Here is a 19028-nt window from a genome sequence, read left to right as displayed (position 1 = left end):
GGGCATGGATGGGTGCAGGATGCAGGCAGGCGACCTGGACAGGTCAGAGGTGGGGCATCCAGAGTGGAAAGCAGGAAGATGGGGAGATAAGAACTTGTCTAGGACTTGCTTTTGCCTCGCAGTTGCTTTTTCTAACAAAGATGATGTGTTGTGGGAGCTGCTACTGACTGTGGGAGGGAGGGAGAAGATACATGGCAGGGAACAGGGCTGAGGATGGATGGATGGATGGATGGATGGATGGATGGATGGATGGATGGATGGATGGATTGGATGGATGGATGGATTGGATGGATGGAAGAGTGAGTGAGTGAGTGAGTGAGTGAGTGATTGAGGGGACCTCAGCCCTCCCCGAGTCCGGAGCTGCGCGCCCGGCAGGGGTCACTGCGAACACCCCCGCAGGCGGGAAAGGGGCGCAGGCGCGGCGGGCGCGGGGACTCTCGGGCGGGGGGCGGGGAGGGCTGGGGGTAGGGCTGGAAAAGGGACACCAACTGTATCCAAACTTCCGGTGCCGGCGGCGCGCGGAGCGGCGGCGGCGGTTCCACAGTCCCGGCTGCACAGCTAGAAGAGGCGGCACCGGCCGAGGCTGCGGCGCGGACGCGCGGCCCGGCGCAGCCATGGTGAAGATCAGCTTCCAGCCCGCCGTGGCCGGCATCAAGGGCGACAAGGCCGACAAGGCGCCGGCCTCGGCCCCGGCCCCCGCGCCCGCCGCGGCCGCGGAGATGCTGCTGACGCCCGCTCGGGTGAGAGGGGCCGGGGAGCGCCCGGCTGGCCCTGGGGGCTCCTCGAGGCGCAGCGGGGCCCCGGAGTCGAGAGCGGGGCGGGGGTGGGGGTCTTCAAGGGGTCGTCCGAACCAAAGTGGGGCCGGGGAGCGGGCTGGACTGGGGTCCTGTCCGAAAGCGGCCCCCGAAGCTGAAGTCGGAAGAGCGGGAGGGGGTCCCAGCCGAGGCCCCAGGTGGGAAAGCGCTCAAGGTCTTTTCCAAGAGTGCGGGAGGCCCTGGGCGTCCGCCCCCCAAAATGGAAGGAGGGGGCTGACCCGAGGAAGTTCGAGGAATGTTGGTGGGGGGCAGGTGCCTGGTTCCAATCGAGGGGGGGCGGGTCGCGTCCCCAGGTGGGGAATGGGAAGAGGGTTGGATGCCCAGGAAGGGGGAAGTGCCATTGGTTTCATCCCAGTATGAGGGGGAGGGGGGGACAGCGGGGCGGGGGATATGCTCCCCGACCACACCGGAATTGGCGGACCTGAAATTGAGGAGATGGAAATAAAGCAGCCCGAGCCCGGCGGCGCGTCCCGGAGTCGGGGCTCCGAGGCTGGGCGCCCACATGCCACCCCAGCCCCTAGATCAGCCAGGTGGGTCCTGGCGGCTGGGCCTCCCTGCGCCCTCTGCTCCCGCTCCTCCCTCGCCCCCCCCCCCCCCGCGCCCCGCTCCCCCACTGCCCCAGTGCCCTCTTGCATTCCGGGGGGGGCTCCCTCGGCCGGCTCTGTTGGGGAGCGGCCTCCGTGCGCCCGCCCTCGGCTGCGCCCCGCGTCGCTCGGGCCGGGGGTAGGGAAGGCCGCTCAGTGGTGGGAAACTGAGCTGCGTGGACTTTGTCTGCGGGGGGGGGGGGGGGGGGGGGGGCCTGACGGGAGCGGGGCGCGTGGCTGGGGGCCCGGGGACCGCCAAGCCTCCGAGTGGGGCCTCAAAGCTGCCTTCGCGGCCGCTGCCCTCCTGCCCCCCGCAGTCTCAGGGGCGCGCCAAGCCCTCGCTCCCCCGCTGCTTCGAGGCAGGACTTGGAAAGTCCCACTCGCGCCCCCAGAGACTTCCTCGGCGTCTTGTCCCTTCCCCCAGTTTTGTGACTCAGATTCAGCCTTGCCCGGGGCCTTACGGGGGCTGCCGAGGAGAGTCCGGGCCTGGAGAAGGTCCTCGGAGATGGCAGCTGGAGCAGGGAGGGGTCCCGCCTGCGCAAAGACCCTGCCTGCAGAACCCGCGGATCCTCACGCCGAGCTCGCCTGCAACTTTTGGGGTCACTGCAGCCGCCCACGGGGCCCCAGCTTACAAGACTTGACCCACCACCCAAACCCGGCTGGGGGGCTCTACACGCACACCCAGAGCCACTCCATCTTCATTTGATGCCTGGATGGGGAGAGGGGCGCTCCACACTGAAGAAGGTGTCTGCAGCTTTAGCGGTTGGCAAAGGGATCTTTAAGCCTCCCCCCACACACACCGTTTCCTTGCAGATGGGAACCAGCCTCTTCCCCCTCCCCTCACTGGGGACAGGAAGCTGGAAGTGGGGGCCAGGAGAGAGAGCGAGCCTTTGCTCCTTCTCCTAAGTGCTTCTCCCAGGGCAGGACCCCCAGCTGCGGTGTGGGACCTGGTCCCTGATGTGGGAAGAGCAGTAGGATTTGGTGGGCGGCAGCGGGAGTGCTGAGGGGCCCAGACAGTGGGATACTGTCACTCAAACACCTTCAGAAGGGCCAGCCCGGAATTCTGCAGGGGGCACACTGTCCCCGCAGCAGCCTGTGCGGCCATAATCAGGCTCTGACGTTGGTCAGGTCATCTTTCCCCCTCGCCCAGTGTGAAATGGAAATATCAACATCTTCCTGCGCTGTGGGTAATGGCCTTGAGCCTGCCGTGTGCCTCCTCCCGCGGGCCCAAAGCAAGGGTCTCGCTAACTGGCCTGGGGCTCCTGAGGAGGAATTAAGCCCCCAGCCCCTGTAGGACAGAACTGCCCATCCGCACACTTTGACGGAGCTCTCACGCTGCCAAGGCCCCGAGACGGCGCAGAGCGACCTTTGCACGGTGCCTGTTGGCTCTGCCGTCCACCTGCAGGGTTTGGAGCCTTGGGAGGCGATTGACCTCTGTGAGCCTCTCCTGGCCAAGGGAGCACAAGCTGCGCCCCGTCCACAGATGTGGCTCGGGATGGAGCATCGGCCTTTATTGGGGCACCCTGAGACATGGCAGACCAGGAGGTGAGGCTGGGCACAGGCAGGGCAGGCCCCCCCCCCCCCGAGCTTTTCACCAAGGCAGGGGTGTAGCCATGGTTCCAACCTGATGGGGATGCAGAGGGGAGCTTATGAGGTGGTCTTTGCTAGCAGGGGACAGCCAGAGAGAACTCCTTGGTGTCTGAACTGGATCCAAGGTCCTGTTTGCAAATGCCTTTTGGCAGCGAGCCCCTCTCCAGCTGTTATGATAAAATGCCAACCTGTGAGAAAACCCCGGGGGGGCAGGCAGCAGCCTCACTGTGGGGGATCCCCCTGCTTCTGAGCAAAACTCCAAATCACAAGAAGGATTTTGTCCCCAGACCTGAGGCTAGAAGGACAGGGGGAAGGGATGGGGGTGGGGGCCCAGCTGGGGCTCCAGCTGCCCCCCACACACACACACGTGGTGACATGGTGTTCTGACTCTGAGATGCTGAGATGCCGGCGGGGGTGGGCGTGAAGCCAGCCTGCAGAGTGAGCCAGACGGGAGGCCCCCTGACGGCTCCCCTCGTAGCAGCCGGTGGGCTCGCTCTCCGGGTCGGAGGCCAGCCCTGGCCCTCTCAGCCTGGCGCCCCTTTCTACCCACGATCTGCCTGTTTATGCACATACACACCAATGGGCAGGTGTGGCACATGCAGGTGTGCCCGGACTGGGGGCTGCAAGAGAGAAACATGTTAAATCTGGTCATTTTCTCCACTCTGTAATTTTCTCCCCGGCTTTTGCCTTTGATTAAGCGCCCCTGTGCTGCCCCACCCCCACCCCCAGCCCACATACCTGCGGATCAGGTTTCACTTTCCATTGTGTCCTGACCTGAGCAAGCCGGGCCTCAGGGCTGGCTGAGGAGACCTAGCCCCTGGCCGCTTACCCACTCGCCCAGGGCACTGGGCTGGGGGCACTTGTGCAGAGGGGTGGGGGTTTCAGGAGTGCCGAGGGCTGCCCCGGGGCTTTGGCATTTGTCAGGCACCACGGGTGCTTTCTGCTCCCCCTTTCCAGTTCCCCTCCTGCCAGCCGGCCTTGCAGGTTTCCAGGCTAGCAGCCAGCCAGGATGAGTTTCTCTTAGTGAGAGAAAGAGGAAAAAAGGGTAAAACCGCAGCCACGTAGCCCGGCTCTCCCCACGCTCCCCCCAGTCCCTCCAGTTCCTCCAGTTCTCCCCCAGGAGAGCTTTTCCAGTGGGCAACTTGGCTTCACGTCCCTCCCAAGAGATCTGGAGAGAAAACCGGCTTGTCCACCAAGCAGGTGCATCTCACACAATACACACTCACATTCGTGCCCAACCCCTCTGTGATCTGGAGCCTGGAGAGCAAGATGCCACCCCCGCCCGGCCTTCCGGGAGCACTTGCCAGCCCCCTTCGGAGCTGAACCCACTGGCAGTTGGCTTGGATGCGTTACCGAGGGGCGAGCCCTGGGGTCTGCTGAGCTGAAGGCCCACGCTGGCGCCTTCCCCCCGCCCTGGTTTTGCACAGTCGTCTAATGAGCGCCACGGCAGCCCTCAGCAAAGCGGGTGGCCCGCGGCCCGGGACGTCGTGGTCACGTGCCCACCCCAGCGTGGCACCAGGCGCTCGCTTAGAGGACTGAGTTGCCTTGGAAACAGAAAGCGATGTTTTCCCTTTTCTGAATGGAAACCCCGAAATGCCTGGCAGTAGCCGCTGCACGGGGAGCGCGGTTTCCTGGCCTTCCAGCAGGGCGGGCTCCCAGCTGGGGAGGCCCCAGGTGGGCCTCCTGGGGTACCACCCCAGGGGTCTCGAGGACCCAGGGGCCGGGGTTGGGGCCCACACTGACAGCAGACTCCGAGGTGCTGGGGGATTGGAGCCCTGGGTTTGACCGTGCAGTAGTCGAAGGCTAGCCCCTCTGTTCGGGGCGTTAAGTCAGAAGTGCCTTTTTTCTGGAAGCAAGGACATCCACCAGTCCCTCATCTTCCTCCCAGCGGCCTCTGGGGCTGGCGTTACTTCAGCCTGCTGCTCGCCCTGTGATGGGGCGGACGTCGGCAGGGATAGGGGCCTCAGCCACTTCTCACACAGGGGGAACCTCAGGTTTCCTGACTGGGGGCTCCTCTGCCCTTCTCAGCCCCCCTGGCCCACCCGGCTCCACCTGGCCTCCCCTCATTCAGCCGGGGTCAGCTCAAGTGCCACCTCCTCCTCCCTGAGCTCAGTGACCTTCTGTCCCAAGCATCCCCTGCAAGCCCCTCGCCCCCAACAGCTGACGCAGCCAGGGCAGCCCAGCCCAGGGCTCTGAAGCCAGGAGGGTGCACCTGGTCCTGGCTTATCTGTGGGGCAGGCCCTCCCCATTCCCCTTTAAACAGCTCTCTCCAGCTGGCTTCTCTCGTGTTCTAGAACACAGAGCAAGAAGGTGTGGCCAGGCGCAGCCCCAGTGTCCACAGGGCCGCCCTGAAGAGCGAAGTTCCCCCACGAGGCTCGGCCTTTTTGAACTGGCACTTGGCTTCACAAGGGCTCCGGGGCCTTTGTCTCTAATCCCAGTAAACCCAGGGGCTGGAGCGGGTGCACATTTTACAGGAAGTGCTCCCCACGGGGGATCCCAGGCCCGGCCCCCCAGGGTGCTGAGGAGCTGCGGGGGCTGGGGGTCTGCGTGAGGGAGGGGCCCTGACCTGCAGGTGGGCTCAGCCAGTGAGGACAGTGGGTTTTAACCTCCCGCTCCGGCCGGGGCAGCTGCATGGGGGGCAGGCTGGGCTTTGGTGTCCGCTTCTCCATCCTGGGGCACGGCGACGGCAGCCTGGGCCGCGGAGGTGCCCGGTGAGGGGAGGCCCTGCCGTGCCAGCCGTGTTCTGTCCTTTTCCTGGGCTGTGACGGGCTCACCTCGGCTCCTGGGGCCCAGACCCCCTCGGCCCCGAGCCCGCTCTTGGCAGGAGGCAACAGGTGGGTCTTGAGGAATGCGCAGACCCCGCGCCCCTGTCCCACCTTAAGAGTAAGAGCCTGTTTCGGGCAACCCCCTGAACTGCTTCCAGCCTTCTGTCACCGCCACCCCAAGGTGAAGGGAGAAAGGAAGCGTCACACACTTCAAGAACACCTGACTGGAGAGGGCCTGCCAGATAATTGAGTCTGACCTGCTCATTTTGCAGATGGGGAAACTGAGGCCCAGAGAGGCCAAGCAGAGAGTCCGTGGCAGAGCCATTGTAAGAAACTCCAGGCTCCCGGGCTGGAAGCCCCTCTGCTCTCAGTTCCTTGAGGTCCCGGAGGCTGCTTCTTGGGGACTGACTTTTGACCTCACCCTTGTATTTGAGCACCTTCAGCCCCGTGAGGACGGACTGAATGGTGGACATGGACAGGTAGAGGCTCTCGCAGCCACCTCTGAGGGTGGACGAGGGCCTGGGTTAGGGTGGGGTGGTAAGGAGGACACGCAGGCACAAAGCTGAGCGATGATGGTTAACTGGCTGCTTACGAGCCTGAGTCGCTGGACTCTCAGTCCAGTGCTCCTGAGTGAAGGCAGCCGAACCGGGTCCCACGCTCATACACCTTCCATCCACCAGGCCTGGAGCCAGGTCGGCTTGGCTTGCTTTTCCTTGGCAGCCTTCGTAGGTGCCATCCTGAGCCCACGTGTCCTGGCTCCAGATGGCAGGATGTTTTCCAGGCCCCTCTGTCCTGGCTTCCCTGACGGTGGCCGTTGCCACCACAGCCATGTTTCACTCCTAGCGGGAGCCCCTGGCTGCTGCCAGCTTCCAGCTTCACCCGGTAGACTCCACTTCCCTCAGCCTGCTGGAGGGCAACCCGCCGGGACTGGTGCGGGTGCCAGAGCGGTGCCAGCTGGCTGAGCTCGCCCAGGTGGCTCTTGGGCCCTCTGGCGTCTGTGGAGCCCCTGTCCCAGTCAGTCAGTGGGCTCTCCCTGCTCCGGCCTTCTTGGCAGAGTCCAGCAGCCTCCACACGGGTCTCCCCTCTCCCACCACCCCCATCTAGTTCATCTAGTTCAGCCTTAATGGATCTGGTCACGCCCCAGCTCCAAAGCCTTCTTTGGCTCCCTGTTGCCCAGGGCAGTGGCTCCCAAGCCTGCCCAATACATCCAGGCCCTGGCAATCCCTGGGTCTGGTGCAAGGTCACCAAGGCTGTGTAGGTACTTTCTCCCCTTTTATGTTTGAAAGAATATATTGCGTCCCTTGGGACAAGCTGGTATCACGAAGGGGACTAATAGCACAGGTGATTGAAAATGCATCTGCCTTGTCCCGGCGGGTCATTTTACCTGGTTTCGGGGTGTGCCTCGGTTTCCCTGCAGGTGGGAGGAGGCCGGGTGTCCCTGGCCAGATTTCCCTTTTCTTGTAGATGATGCTCTGCCTCCTGGGTGCTGTCCTGGCCCTCTGGATGTGGCCTCGTTCAGGAAAAGGGGTGGGAGGCTTCTGGGGGGTCCAGGGTGCCCTCCTGGTCCCTGCCTGACCTCGCGCTGTATCCACAGGAGGAGCGGCCCCCGCACCCCCGCTCCAGGAAGGGGGCCTCCGTGGGCGGGGTGTGCTACCTGTCGATGGGCACGGTGGTGCTGCTCATGGGCCTGGTCTTCGCCTCCGTCTACATCTACAGATACTTCTTCCTGGCCCAGGTGAGGGCGCGGGTGGGGCCTTGGGGTTTAGCGGGGATGGGAGGAGCGAGAGGAGCTCCTCCCATCCCCGCTAAACCCCAAGGTTGGGGCTTGTAAGGCAGGGGGGGTGGCAGGACAGCCCGCCCTGCCCCTTGAGTGGGAGCCGGCGCCCAGCCCAAGCCCAAGGGGCCAGCCCCCTGCCCCCCTCCTGCAGAGCCTGGCTTTGGTCCAGGGGAGAGTTCGGGTTTGGGGCACAGGGTGAGCAGCCCCTGAACCCTGGCTCTTAAAATGCCGGAGAGCATCTGGACCCGCTTCTGCAGATACGGCTGGGACTTAAAGGGTGCTTTCCTGGGGACCCACAGGCGGTGGTGGAGGAGCAGGGCGGGAACGGGGTCTGTGTGGTCACAGCCTTGTCCCACAGCGTCACGCTGGGACACCTGCCCCGGAAACAGGTCCAGCGCCCCTACGACAGGGATGGTCCAGAGCCCAGAGTCTGTGCAGGCAGGTGATGCCACACAGGAAAGGTGCAGGGGGATTCCTAGAAAGCTCTACCACTGCCCCCTGCCAGGAGCAGAAGGGTGGATGTGGGGGGCTGGCCCTGGGCAAGAGCTAGAGGTGGGAGAACGTGTCCCACCCCCACCCCCCAGTCCTGGGCAGGGGGGCTGCCATCTTCTCGGGTCTGAAGTAGTTAAATTAGCCTAAAGGGGTAAACAGCTCGGCGGGCTTTCCTCAGTGGTGGTGAAAATTGGGAGCTTCAGGGTGACAAAAAGGCTGGGACTGTCCAGTCATTTATACCCAGGTGGCCTTCCCCTACCCTCAACTTGGTTGAGGCTTGAACTTGGTTGTCACCCAGTTTCTCCACCATGGAAATTACCGGAGAGTTTGCGTCCTGCAAGGCTTTCTCCTTGAAGCCCCGGCTCCCACGCGCCTGCCGACTGCCCCTCTTGCGGGGCGGCTTCTCCAGGGCCTTGTGCTCAGCCCGGGACCTGCGCGGGCACCTTCTGGTGTCCTGCGCTCCCAGCGCCGGTCCTCCGTCTGTGCCCCTGTGCAGGGTGCCAGGCTGCCAGGCCCTGGCAGCCCCGGCAAGCCCAGTCCTGGCTCTGGGCCTCACCGGGCCCCCTTGCAGCCCTCAAGATCTGCACGGGGCGCACAGCGCTCCATCCTCCCTGGAGAGCTTACACTAAAAAAAAAGAGCAAGGGGGATCTTGCTGATGGCAGCCGCCAGCCCCCAGGTGACTGGAGCCCTGAGAAGTCAGGGCAGGCCAGGCTGCCGGCCGCTCCCTTGGCCACGGCCCCCACAGCTGCCTGACGGCCTCCCTGCGCCCCAGGCCCGTGCGTCTCCCTCCCGGCAGCTCTGGCTCTGCCCCCAACACCCCCCTTTCCCCCCCAGTTTCTCCATTTCCCCATCTGTTCCCACCCTTCCTGCTGTCCCCGGTCTCCGGGGCACGAGACTGGGTGATGGCCGTGCCATGCCACGCGCATGGGGTGACGGGCCGCTCTCTCTTGCTCCCTTCTCAGCTGGCCCGAGACAACTTCTTCCACTGCGGCGTCCTCTACGAGGACTCGCTGTCCTCCCAGGCCCGCACCCGCATGGAGCTGGAGGAGGACGTGAAGATCTACCTCGAGGAGAACTACGAGCGCATCAACGTCCCCATGCCCCAGTTTGGCAGCGGGGACCCCGCGGACATCATCCATGACTTCCAGCGGGTGAGGCCAGTCTCGGGGCGGCAGGCCGGACCCGGCTGGCAGGGACAGAGCCCTGGGCAGGCATCCGAGTCCTGAGCCGGGCGTCCCCGGGTGGAAGGAGCACGCGCACGGCCGCTTGTCCATCTTCTGCGCAGAAACTGCCTAATACAAACCGTGCGGTGGGTGGTTAAGGCCAAGGTTTATCAGGGGTTTAAAGACATCGTTTTTATGAGTAACAGTTTCCTTGAATGTGAATCAGCCATGGTTGATTTTCCCCTTGCCCACCGGGAGCTGCGGGCGCTGGTGCCAGCGTCCCTCGCTTTTGTTGGTGCACTCTATTGATATGTAGCCCACACGCTGTCAAGTGCACAGGTCTGCAGCGTACAGCTCAGTAGGTGTCTACGCGGGTGCACATGTGCATATCTGCCACCCGGGCCAAGATCTGGATCATGGCTAGCACTCTGGAAGGTTCCCTCGTGTCCCACCCTTGCCACTTCTCTAGACAGCAACGGGGTCTGAGGCCAGCAGAATGCCGGCTCCACAGCTCTCTGTCCCCAGCACTTGCTTTCCAAAGCTTCTTGGGGCTTTTTCAGTCCTGAGCTTTCTCTGTGCGTCCTGGGTGTTTTTGCAAAAACCCGCAGACGGTCTGGGGCCTCCCTCGCTGAGGTGTGTGGGGCTGGCGGGGCCTCCCAGGCCTGCTGGAATCCACCATCGGGGCTGCTCAGCCTCCCCGAATCCCCACTGTGCAGACCTGTGAGAAGGGCCCCCTTTTTTCCTATCCACTGGCACCTCCCACGGCAGAGGCCAGGAGGAGCAGGCCAACGGCGCCTTGGCCCGGCCGCTCAGGGATTTGGGGCGCATGGCCCCCCGGAGGACCCAGCCCCCGGGGATGGTGCGGTGGGCTGGGGGCCTCGCGGGCAGAGCCTGCGCCCGAGGCTGAGCGCCCCTCCCCGCCCAGGGCCTGACCGCCTACCACGACATCTCCCTGGACAAGTGCTACGTCATCGAGCTCAACACCACCATCGTGCTGCCCCCCCGCAACTTCTGGGAGCTCCTCATGAACGTGAAGGTGAACGGGGCGGCGCGGGATGTGGAGGCTGGGCCCCCGCCAGGGACGATTCTGGTGGCGGTCTCGGTGGGGGGCCCAGCACCCCTGCCTGCCCCCCTCCAACCGCCTTCTCCCACATCCCTGAGCCGAAGCCTGTCCTTTCCTCCTTCCCCAACGGCTCTGCCTCCCCCGCGGGAAGCTCCCGTGATGGGCGTCCGCAGCCTTCGAGGCCATGGCCATGAGCACCTGCAGTGCCGGGCGCAGGGAGAAGGTCCATCCTGCCCCAGGAGCAATTCCCAAGGGTGGGAGACCTGACTCACAGGCGCGCAGCGCCCCCCCCCAGATAGGAAGAGCCCGGGGGTGTCAGAAGGGCCCTTGGGGGAGGCCTGTGGCAGGGAAGGAGCAGCTGGGAGGAGAAGAGGGGCTGCCCAGGAGGGGAAGGGGGTGGGTGGTGCCGAGGGGCCCTCGGGCACCGACGGCACTGCGGCCGCTCCCTTTGCAGAGGGGCGCCTACCTCCTGCAGACGTACATCATCCAGGAGGAGGTGGTGGTCTCGGAGCGCGTCGGCGACAAGGAGGCGCTCGGCTCCTTCATCTACCACCTGTGCACTGGGAAGGACACCTACCGGCTGCGGCGCCGGGCCACCCGGAGGCGTGAGTGCCCGGCCCGCCCCACCCAGCCCCTACCCCGGGACCATGCCCTCCTCAGCACTTCCGCCTGCAGCTGTTGGGAGAGCGACAGCAGCACAGGCTGCCCGCGTGCCCGGTGCTGCTCTATACTTTTTATGCCCTTCTGAAGAGGGGAAACTCTTGTCATCATTTCTCCTTTGGCAGACAAGGAAACAGAGGCACAGAGAGGTTATGTGACACCCCTAAAGTCACGCAGCAGGGAGGTGGCAGAGCTGGGCAGCCTAAGGGCAGCGCCTGAGCTCTCTCCTTTCCCCGTGCCGCTTCTGCGTTACTCTGGGGATCCCTGTGGCTGCTCCCAGGGCCTCCTCCCTTGTGTCCTGGGTCCTGCTCGGGCTCCAAGCCCAGGGGTCCGCGGGGCCCAGCCAGTTCGGAGCCCTGACCGTTTCTCCGTTCTCTCCAGGTATCAACAAGCGCAGGGCCCAGCGCTGCAACGCCATCCGCCACTTCGAGAACACTTTCGTGGTGGAGACGCTCATCTGCGGGGTGGCGTGAGCTCCCCGCCAGGCCCCCCCCTCCTTCCTCTTCCCTCTGGCCCTCCTACACCCCCAGCTTAGCTTGTATTTTGGGCCTTTCCGTAGCTGTGTCCGTCTCCCCATTCCTGCCCCGCCCCACCTCCCTGTACCAGCTTGGCCTCGAGGCCCCACCTCCGCTGACCGCGGGGTGAGCCCCAGGATGGTTTCGGGGATCCACCGTCTCTAAGTCTGGTCTGTGTGGCCCCGGGGCCCACAGGACTGGACAGAGACCAGGCATGCGAGGCAGGATGGGTCAGGGGAGGGCGTGGGGTCCGAGATTACCTGCGCAGGTGCCTGGGGCTTGGGCCAAGGATGGGGGAGCAGGTGTCCCGGGATGGCTGTCCTGGAGTCTCCCACGACTCCTGCCAGTGCCTTCAGCCCCCCAGCAGGAACCCAGAGTTTGGAGCCTGGGAAGAGTTTGTCAAGCACAATCACTGTCCAAGTGGAACCAAAGAAGTGAGCCGGGGCTCCCAGCCCTGGCCCCCCAGGAGCACAAGTGGGACGCCCACAGCCAAGGCCGGGCAGCAGGGGGGACCTCGGGGGCCTGGGGCGGAGGAGGGGCTCCTTGGTCCTGTCCTCGGCAGCCCTGACGGCAGAGCCTGAAATAGAAATGAACCGCGGGTTCGGGGAAGCAGGTGGAATTCCTTGCTGTGTCCGGGTGCAGGGCTGTCTGAAAAGGGGACGAGGGAGAGTCACTTGGTCCTTCTAAACCCAGCCGCCTCTTTGTTCTGAATTGTCATGCCCCTCCGCTTTGGCGGGGATGCAACACTTTGCTTTTCCTTCTCACTTTTGCATGGTTTTACCGATGTTGGATGTGCTAGCCGTGTCGGCCCCAGCCTTGAAGAGCAGGGCTCGGGCGCCTCCAGGCATGCCCGGGTGCTCCCTGGAGGTGGCACTCTTAAACGCTTTGTATATTTTTTCTCAGATCTCTTTTCAGAGGTGTCTGTAGAACAATAAAAACCTTTTCCTTCTGACTTGGACTCGGGCGTGATGGAGGGGGGGCTGGACGTGGGCCAGGGGTGCGGGTTGTCTGGGGGCAGGGTGGCAGAGGGGGACGGCAGAGGCCAGCAGACCTTGGCACTGGCCCCTGAACAGGCGGGCTTGTTCCCTGGTTTGGCCAAGGATGAAGATGTGTCCCTTCACTGTCCTCCTCAGTCCTCCCTGCTGTGTGGCCAGGTAAGGGTCACAGTTGACAGATGCGGAAAGAAAAGGGCTCAGAGCGCTTACGCCACTTGCCCAAGGTCGTGCTGCCTGTAAGTGCCCTTGAACCACATCGTTCCGTTTGAACAGCTGATGACATCATTCTCCTTAAGCACAAGGACGGTGTCGTGTTCTCCACAGCGTCTGGGCAATTAATAACCCTTCGGGGTGGATGGGAGCTGAGGTTTAGCATGGGAGTCGCAGGGTGACAGCGGCGGGAAAGCGGCCTGCAGCGGCGGCGAAGGTGGACCCCGCAGCCATCTCCTGCCCTGGGAGAGACCACAGCCCCATGCCTTTGGGGCGTGCACGTCTTAGTACCCTGTGAAGGGCAGCGAAAGAGCGAGCCTTGTGCAAAGGCACACCTTGATTTTAGATCCAAACACAATCTTGGAAAGACGTCAGTTTTCTTTATAGCAGCCAATGTAGAGGCAATGCAATTGCAATTAAATTACCAACAGGATTTATGTTTTAACTCAACAAAGTCTGTTATTTGGGGAAAATGAAGATGGGGGGATAACCAGGAAAGTCTGTAAAGAGGAAGGAACAGACCCTCCAGAGTTAAAACTACAATAATTCAGGAGTTTGGTGTCGTGGAGGAAGTGATGGGTGGGACAGGATAGAGGGCATTTAATTCATGATTAGAGTGGCATTTCAAATCAGTGTACCCACTGAACAAAGTGTGGGTTGTTTTTTAAAGAACTGGGACAACTGGCTAGCCATTTGGACAAAAAATTAAGCCAGACCCTACTTCGCTGCAACAAAGTTAATTGTGGAAGGCTCAAAGGTTTTATGGAAGCCATCAAAGTATTTGAAGAGGTGATTTAAAAGAACCATGGAGGCTGGTTAAGCATGATACCTACCAAGGACAATTTGGACTATGAAAAATTAGAATTTATATGCAGAAAGGAAAAGTCAAAGGTTTATAAGTGTCAAGTAGGGAGAGGTTTTTGAAATATGGGACATAAAAACTATTTTCCTTACTATATAAAGTTCTTAGGAATTATGAAAAATGAACAGCCCAGTAGCAGCTCATACAGGAGGAAAAATAGATAAACAATATGTTTGGTCAGGGAGAAAATACAAATCAAAGCCAGGGAGATACATTTTTCCATGTCCTATTATGAGTTTTAGATGTATGTTTACTAGTACAACTGGCCTGTACTTTTTCTTTCTCATACTGTTCTTGTCTGGCTTTTGTGTAAAAGTTCTACCAGCCTCGTAGAATGAGTTGGGGAGACTGGTTTTGTGAGGTTTTAAAACAAGTTTTGGGAGGCAGTTGTGGCTCAACGGATAAGAGTGCCCACCTACCATATAGGAGATCCAGGGATTGGTACCCAGGGTCTCCTGACCCATGTGGTGAGCTGGCCCCATGCACAGTCCTGATGTGCACAAGGAGTGCCGTGCCATGCAGGGGTGTCCCCATGTAGGGGTGTCCCATGTGCAAGGAGTGCACCCTGCAAGGAGAGCCATCCCGCGTGAGAAAAGTGCAACCCGCCCGGGAGTGGCGCCGCACACACGGAGAGCTGATGCAGCAAGATGACGCAACCAAAAAAGCGACAGTTTCCTGGTGCTGTATAACAAGAGTGCAAGTAGACACAGAAGAACACACAGTGAATGGGTACAGAGAGCAGACGATGGGGAGGAAGGGGTGGGAAATAAAAACAAAAACCAAGTTTAATAATACCCAGTCTTCTCAAACATTGACAAGCCCTCTTATACCAGTAACAGGAGTAAATTATTTTGATGGTATCACATTTTCAAATTTCAAATTTTAAAATGAAGTATCTTTGACCTAGCAATTTCACTGCTAGGATTTTTTTTTTTTAATTGTCAGCAGGTTTAATAGATTTGGATTGTGTCTCCTGAAGCAAACCGACTCAGGGATGCCTGAAGGGCTCCAGGTCCTGTAGGTTAATATGACCAGCTCATTTGGATGAGTTCCTGTCTCGCTTCAAACACGCTAGCTGTCTTAGGAGAACTATACAATGGCTTTATTGTTTGTGCAGTTCGTTAGTAGAGATTCACTTGAAGGACCCTCTGGACAAGGCAAACAGATTGCCACTGGATACCTAGAAAGACATGGGGTGGGCAACCCAGCCTGAGTTAACAAGAGCAGACTGTTTTTATCTAATACACTGATACTTCTTTTTCGGCAGGGGGGGGTGGGGGGGTGGGGAGGTGGAAGGTGGGAGGGGAATGGAGAATACAGGAAAGCTATTGACCTTGTCCCACTTTTTTTAAAAAATGCACATATGCTTCAACTTTTGCAAGCAATTTCAGAAGGTTCACAGGTTTTTAAAAAATCACGTATATCAGTGATGTTGTAAAAATAAATGTCTGAACATATGAATTTAATATTGATTTCAGCATTTACCTGAGATAAACTTGTTAAAATATGTTTTTAAAATATCATGTAAAAAACTCTTGCTCACTGCTAGGAATTTATCCTATGCATCTACTCAAGCAAGAAGACAAAAATATATGCACAAAGATATTTACTGTTGTAATAACAGGAAGTTGAGAACAGACAGCCCTCAACTGGGGACTTGGTTAAAAAAAAAAGTGCAATACTTTGTTGGTATTACAAAGAATGAGGTATATTTAGGTGTGCTGATGTATAAAGTTCTCCAGGATATACAATTAGGGTTAAGCAGGTGGCAGAGCAAGAATATATGTTGTTTTAGTTCACTAAGTTGCTAAAAACAGATACCATAAAATGGGTTGACTTTTAACAATGGTAATTTATTACCTTACAAGCTTACAAATTTGAGGCCATAAAAGTGTCCAAATCAAGGCATCATCAAGGCAATGCTTTCTTCTCAAAGACTGGCTGGCTGTGATCCTGGACTCCTCTGTCACATGGCAAGGTACATGGTGTTACCTGCTGGTCTCTCCCTTCTCTTTTGGGTTTCCTTTCTTTCAGCTTCTTGATTTCCTGGCTTTATCTCTCTCTGTATTCATCTTGTTTATAAAGGACTCCAGTAAAAGGATAAGACCTACCCTGGGCCACGCCTTAACTGAAGCAATCTAATCAAAAGTCTCTACTTACAATAGGTTTATACCCACAGGAATGAATTTGCTTTAAGAACATGATTTTCATATATATATATATATCCCATATGTGAATTTTTAAAAAATATCTGTAGAGATGTGCATATACTGTTTCTGGAAGGATCCTCCAAGCCTTGTAGTGCTAGCTACCTCTGGAGAGTGGGGGCAATGGGAGCTGTAAGACTTTCAGTCCCTCCATGTCCTGAAGATGCATTCTGTTTATGATTTAAGTGTGTGTGTCCATGTCCTGCACCTGGGAATGAGGATAGTCTTCGGACTAAGGATGTGTCCTCCCGTTTACCCATTTTCCCTCTGGCCGTTGAGGTCTGTTCACCTATGCCGGCAAGGAAGCCCTGGATTAGGCGCGGGTTTGGCTTGAAGAATAGCAGCTCGAAATGTTTAGTTAAACATAAATAGGAAGCTCTGTAACCACGTGCAGCTGTTGCTGTGGAAACCAGAGCCTGGTGGTCTCCATGGAAACTCTTCTCAGTCCTCTGCTGAGGGAGTCACCACCCACTGGCGTCAGGGACCTCTGAGTTGAGTCTGATACATGCTTTGGGGGTGAACGGGGGAATGGCCTCTGGCCGCCCCCACCGTCACCCCACTGGGGCTCTGGCACCACCAGGCATCTGCCCAGCGAGGAGTTGCACTCTTGTGGGGGCACAGCACGTCCGAGGCAGGCGACTCGGAGCAGTGTGTGCAGCGTCCCCAGGGTGAGAAGGGGGGGTCTGGACTCTGCCACTGGCCGCCAGGGCAGCGGTGTGGCCATGGGGTGACAGCACAGGCTCCGGGATCCGGCTTGCTCCTCCACGGAGTGGAGAGAAAGAACTGAAATTGTTCCGAAGGTCTTTTCCGCTCCAACAGCACGTGGTCTTCAGGCGTCAGCATGGGGTCCCGGTGGGGGCTGAAGGAGCCAGCAGCTTTGAAGGCTGGGGAGGACCGGCAGGGGGTGGCGGGAAGGCAACGGGCAAGAGGAGGCCACTCTCCTCGGCCTCGGGGCCCGGGGGCTGACCTCCCGGGGCCAAGTTCCCTGAAGCCGCGAGGGAGGCTTGGCCTCCAGGGATTGGGGGTACAGAGATGGGTGCCGCCTTAGGAAGGTCCATCCAGAAAATCAGTGCTGCCCCCACACTGCTGCCCTCCGTGGTGTCCTTACTGCATGCCGCGCCTGCTCCAGCCGCCTGTGCCCAGAGGACAGACAGGAGCCGATGGGACAAACCCGTCACGGGCAGCTTACTCATCCTGTCTGGCCCAGGGGAAGCAAGCTCATGAGAAAGGAATGGGGGCGGGGGCGGCAGTGGGATAATGGGGGGGGGGGGCAGGGAGAGAGATGATGACTTTAATGACATCCTTATCCTACCCTTACAGAGCCAGTGCCCACTATGTTCAAAAGCACCCTTTGGGGAGCTTTCATCTATTTTGTTCATTTCCAGCATTATCTCCTGGGCAAGTGTAAATTTCATAGCCACAGACACAGGTGTGCAAAAAAGCATCTTTTTCTATAATCATCTATATTCTATAACAACCACTTTTTCAAATCCCCATTTAGCCTGGCAATAGAAAATGTAACCTTAATTTCTAGATCAACTTGGTCATGACTTCAGTTTGGGCTCAGTCAGGTGGAGATTTGCCCTTTTAGTAGATACTGGTTTTTAGGTCCCCAGGGTCCAGCATCTGAATCATCTTCCAGTATTTGGGGTCTTCCCACAGAAAGAGCTAGGAAGGAGTGAGCAGCCACCTCCTGCTACAAGGGCTGAGGAGAGCGGAGTCCGGCTTCCCAGAGCCCCTTGCAGCTGGAGTCAGGCATGCGACCCAGGCTCAGCCAATCCGGTACGTGCTCCCCAGGAGGTGCCTGGAGGCATGTAACTGAGGGCACAGGAAGGTGAAGCCATCAGTGGGGGCAGGTACAGGCAGCGACACCAGCTCCTGCAGGGCAGGGAGGTGGCAGTGTCCTCTGTCTCTGGGGTTCTGGGCCGACACAGGATTGTGATTCCCTTTTTGGCCTCCCAGTTGCTCAACCTGTTTCTCCAACTCACCCAGTGTCCTGTCAATAAGCCCCAGCCTCAAACCGTTAGCTTCCTGGGGAGCTTGTCATACACCCAGGTCCCAGGCTCATCCCTGCCCCATGGTAGGAGAAGCATGTCAAGGCTGCTTTGGTCTCGTGGAAGCCCTGCTTCACCATTCCCAGGGCAGGGGGCGGTGTGGACTCTGACTATTCTCTCTTGGAAACATTCTTTCCAATTAGTCTTCAGGTAGGGAAGCCGGAGGTTGGGGATGGGCAAGAGTTGCCCCACTGATTTGGGGTCCCCTTTATTTTGTAATGTATTTCTTTTTTTTTTTAATTCCTTTTCTTGTTTATGCATTCTTTTTTTTCTCCCATTATCCACCCCCTCCGTTGTCTGCTGTCTGTGTCCATTCACTGCGTGTTCTTCTGTGTCCACTTGCATTCTTTGTCAAGTGGCACCAGGAATCTGTCTCTTTGTTGCTATCATCTTGCTGGGTCAGTTCTCTGTATGCTGCACACTCCTGGGCTGGCTGTGCTTTTCACATGGGGCAGCTCTCCTTGCAGGGCGCAGTCCTTGTGCATGGGGCTCCCCTACGCGGGGGACACCCCTGTGTGGCAGGACACTCCTTGCACACATCAGCGCTGAGCGTGGGCCAGCTCACCACACGGGCCAGGAGGCCCTGGGTTTGAACCCTGGACCTCCTACATGGTAGGCGGACGCTCTATCAGTTGAGCCACATCCACTTCCCTGTAATGTATTTCGAGTGGGCACAATGCTCCTTTCCTCTCAGACCCCAAGGGGTTCAAACCTGAGGTGATGGGGATGGGTCCAGGGCCCTCCTGGGTGACCCCACCAATCTCTGGCTGTCCAGCTTGCCTCTCTGATTTCTTTATTTAGACTGGGGGAGGAGGGTGGTGAGACAACCTCATATAGGTCTGTGCAGTGTTTAGGCCTCACAGGTGCCCGCGGGCACCCCAGTTCTGGCCGACACACAGGCAGGGCTGCTCCAGCGTGGAGCCCGAGGCCTCCTCATCACCCTGGCAGCTGGGACTAGGGGAGGGGGGGCGAGGAGGAATGCCCCCATGGTCCAGGGTGCTTCCCGTGTCATGGGCAGGAAAAGAAGGCTGTGCAGCCCCACCAGGGCGAGGGGTCCCAATTTTGGTTAGAGGACAAGGGACCTACACATCAGCGGTGGTGGCTCGGCCCTGGGGGCTGGCAGACCTGGGTTCAAATCCCATTTCCGCCCCTTCCTGGCTGTGTGATTGTTTTGGTTATCTGCTCCTGCGTGACAAATGACCCCAAACCTGGTGGCTGGGCGCAGCAGTCATGTGCTCGAACTCTTACAATCCAGGGAGGACTCAGTGGGGGTAG

General features: G+C 59.2%; 1 protein-coding gene and 1 non-coding gene across 2 annotated transcripts; both read left to right on the top strand.

Moving 5' to 3' along the window:
- Window positions 1-435: 435 nt before the first annotated feature.
- ITM2C (integral membrane protein 2C) lies at window positions 436-12377 on the top strand. Its single transcript, XM_058299906.1, has 6 exons — window positions 436-740; window positions 7349-7489; window positions 8987-9175; window positions 10113-10223; window positions 10705-10855; window positions 11292-12377. The coding sequence occupies exons 1-6, from the start codon at window positions 615-617 to the stop codon at window positions 11381-11383; spliced, it is 810 nt and encodes a 269-aa protein (XP_058155889.1). The 5' UTR covers window positions 436-614; the 3' UTR covers window positions 11384-12377.
- Window positions 12378-14909: 2532 nt separating this feature from the next.
- LOC111761655 (small nucleolar RNA SNORD72) lies at window positions 14910-14989 on the top strand. Its single transcript, XR_002794950.1, has one exon. It is a non-coding gene; the product is annotated as a small nucleolar RNA SNORD72 (small nucleolar RNA).
- Window positions 14990-19028: the final 4039 nt, after the last annotated feature.

Source organism: Dasypus novemcinctus, chromosome 7 (genome assembly GCF_030445035.2).
Source record: "Dasypus novemcinctus isolate mDasNov1 chromosome 7, mDasNov1.1.hap2, whole genome shotgun sequence".
NCBI classification, from domain to species: Eukaryota; Metazoa; Chordata; class Mammalia; order Cingulata; family Dasypodidae; genus Dasypus; species Dasypus novemcinctus.
Note: the sequence above shows the minus strand (reverse complement) of the source record. Positions and strands in the feature narration are given on the sequence as shown.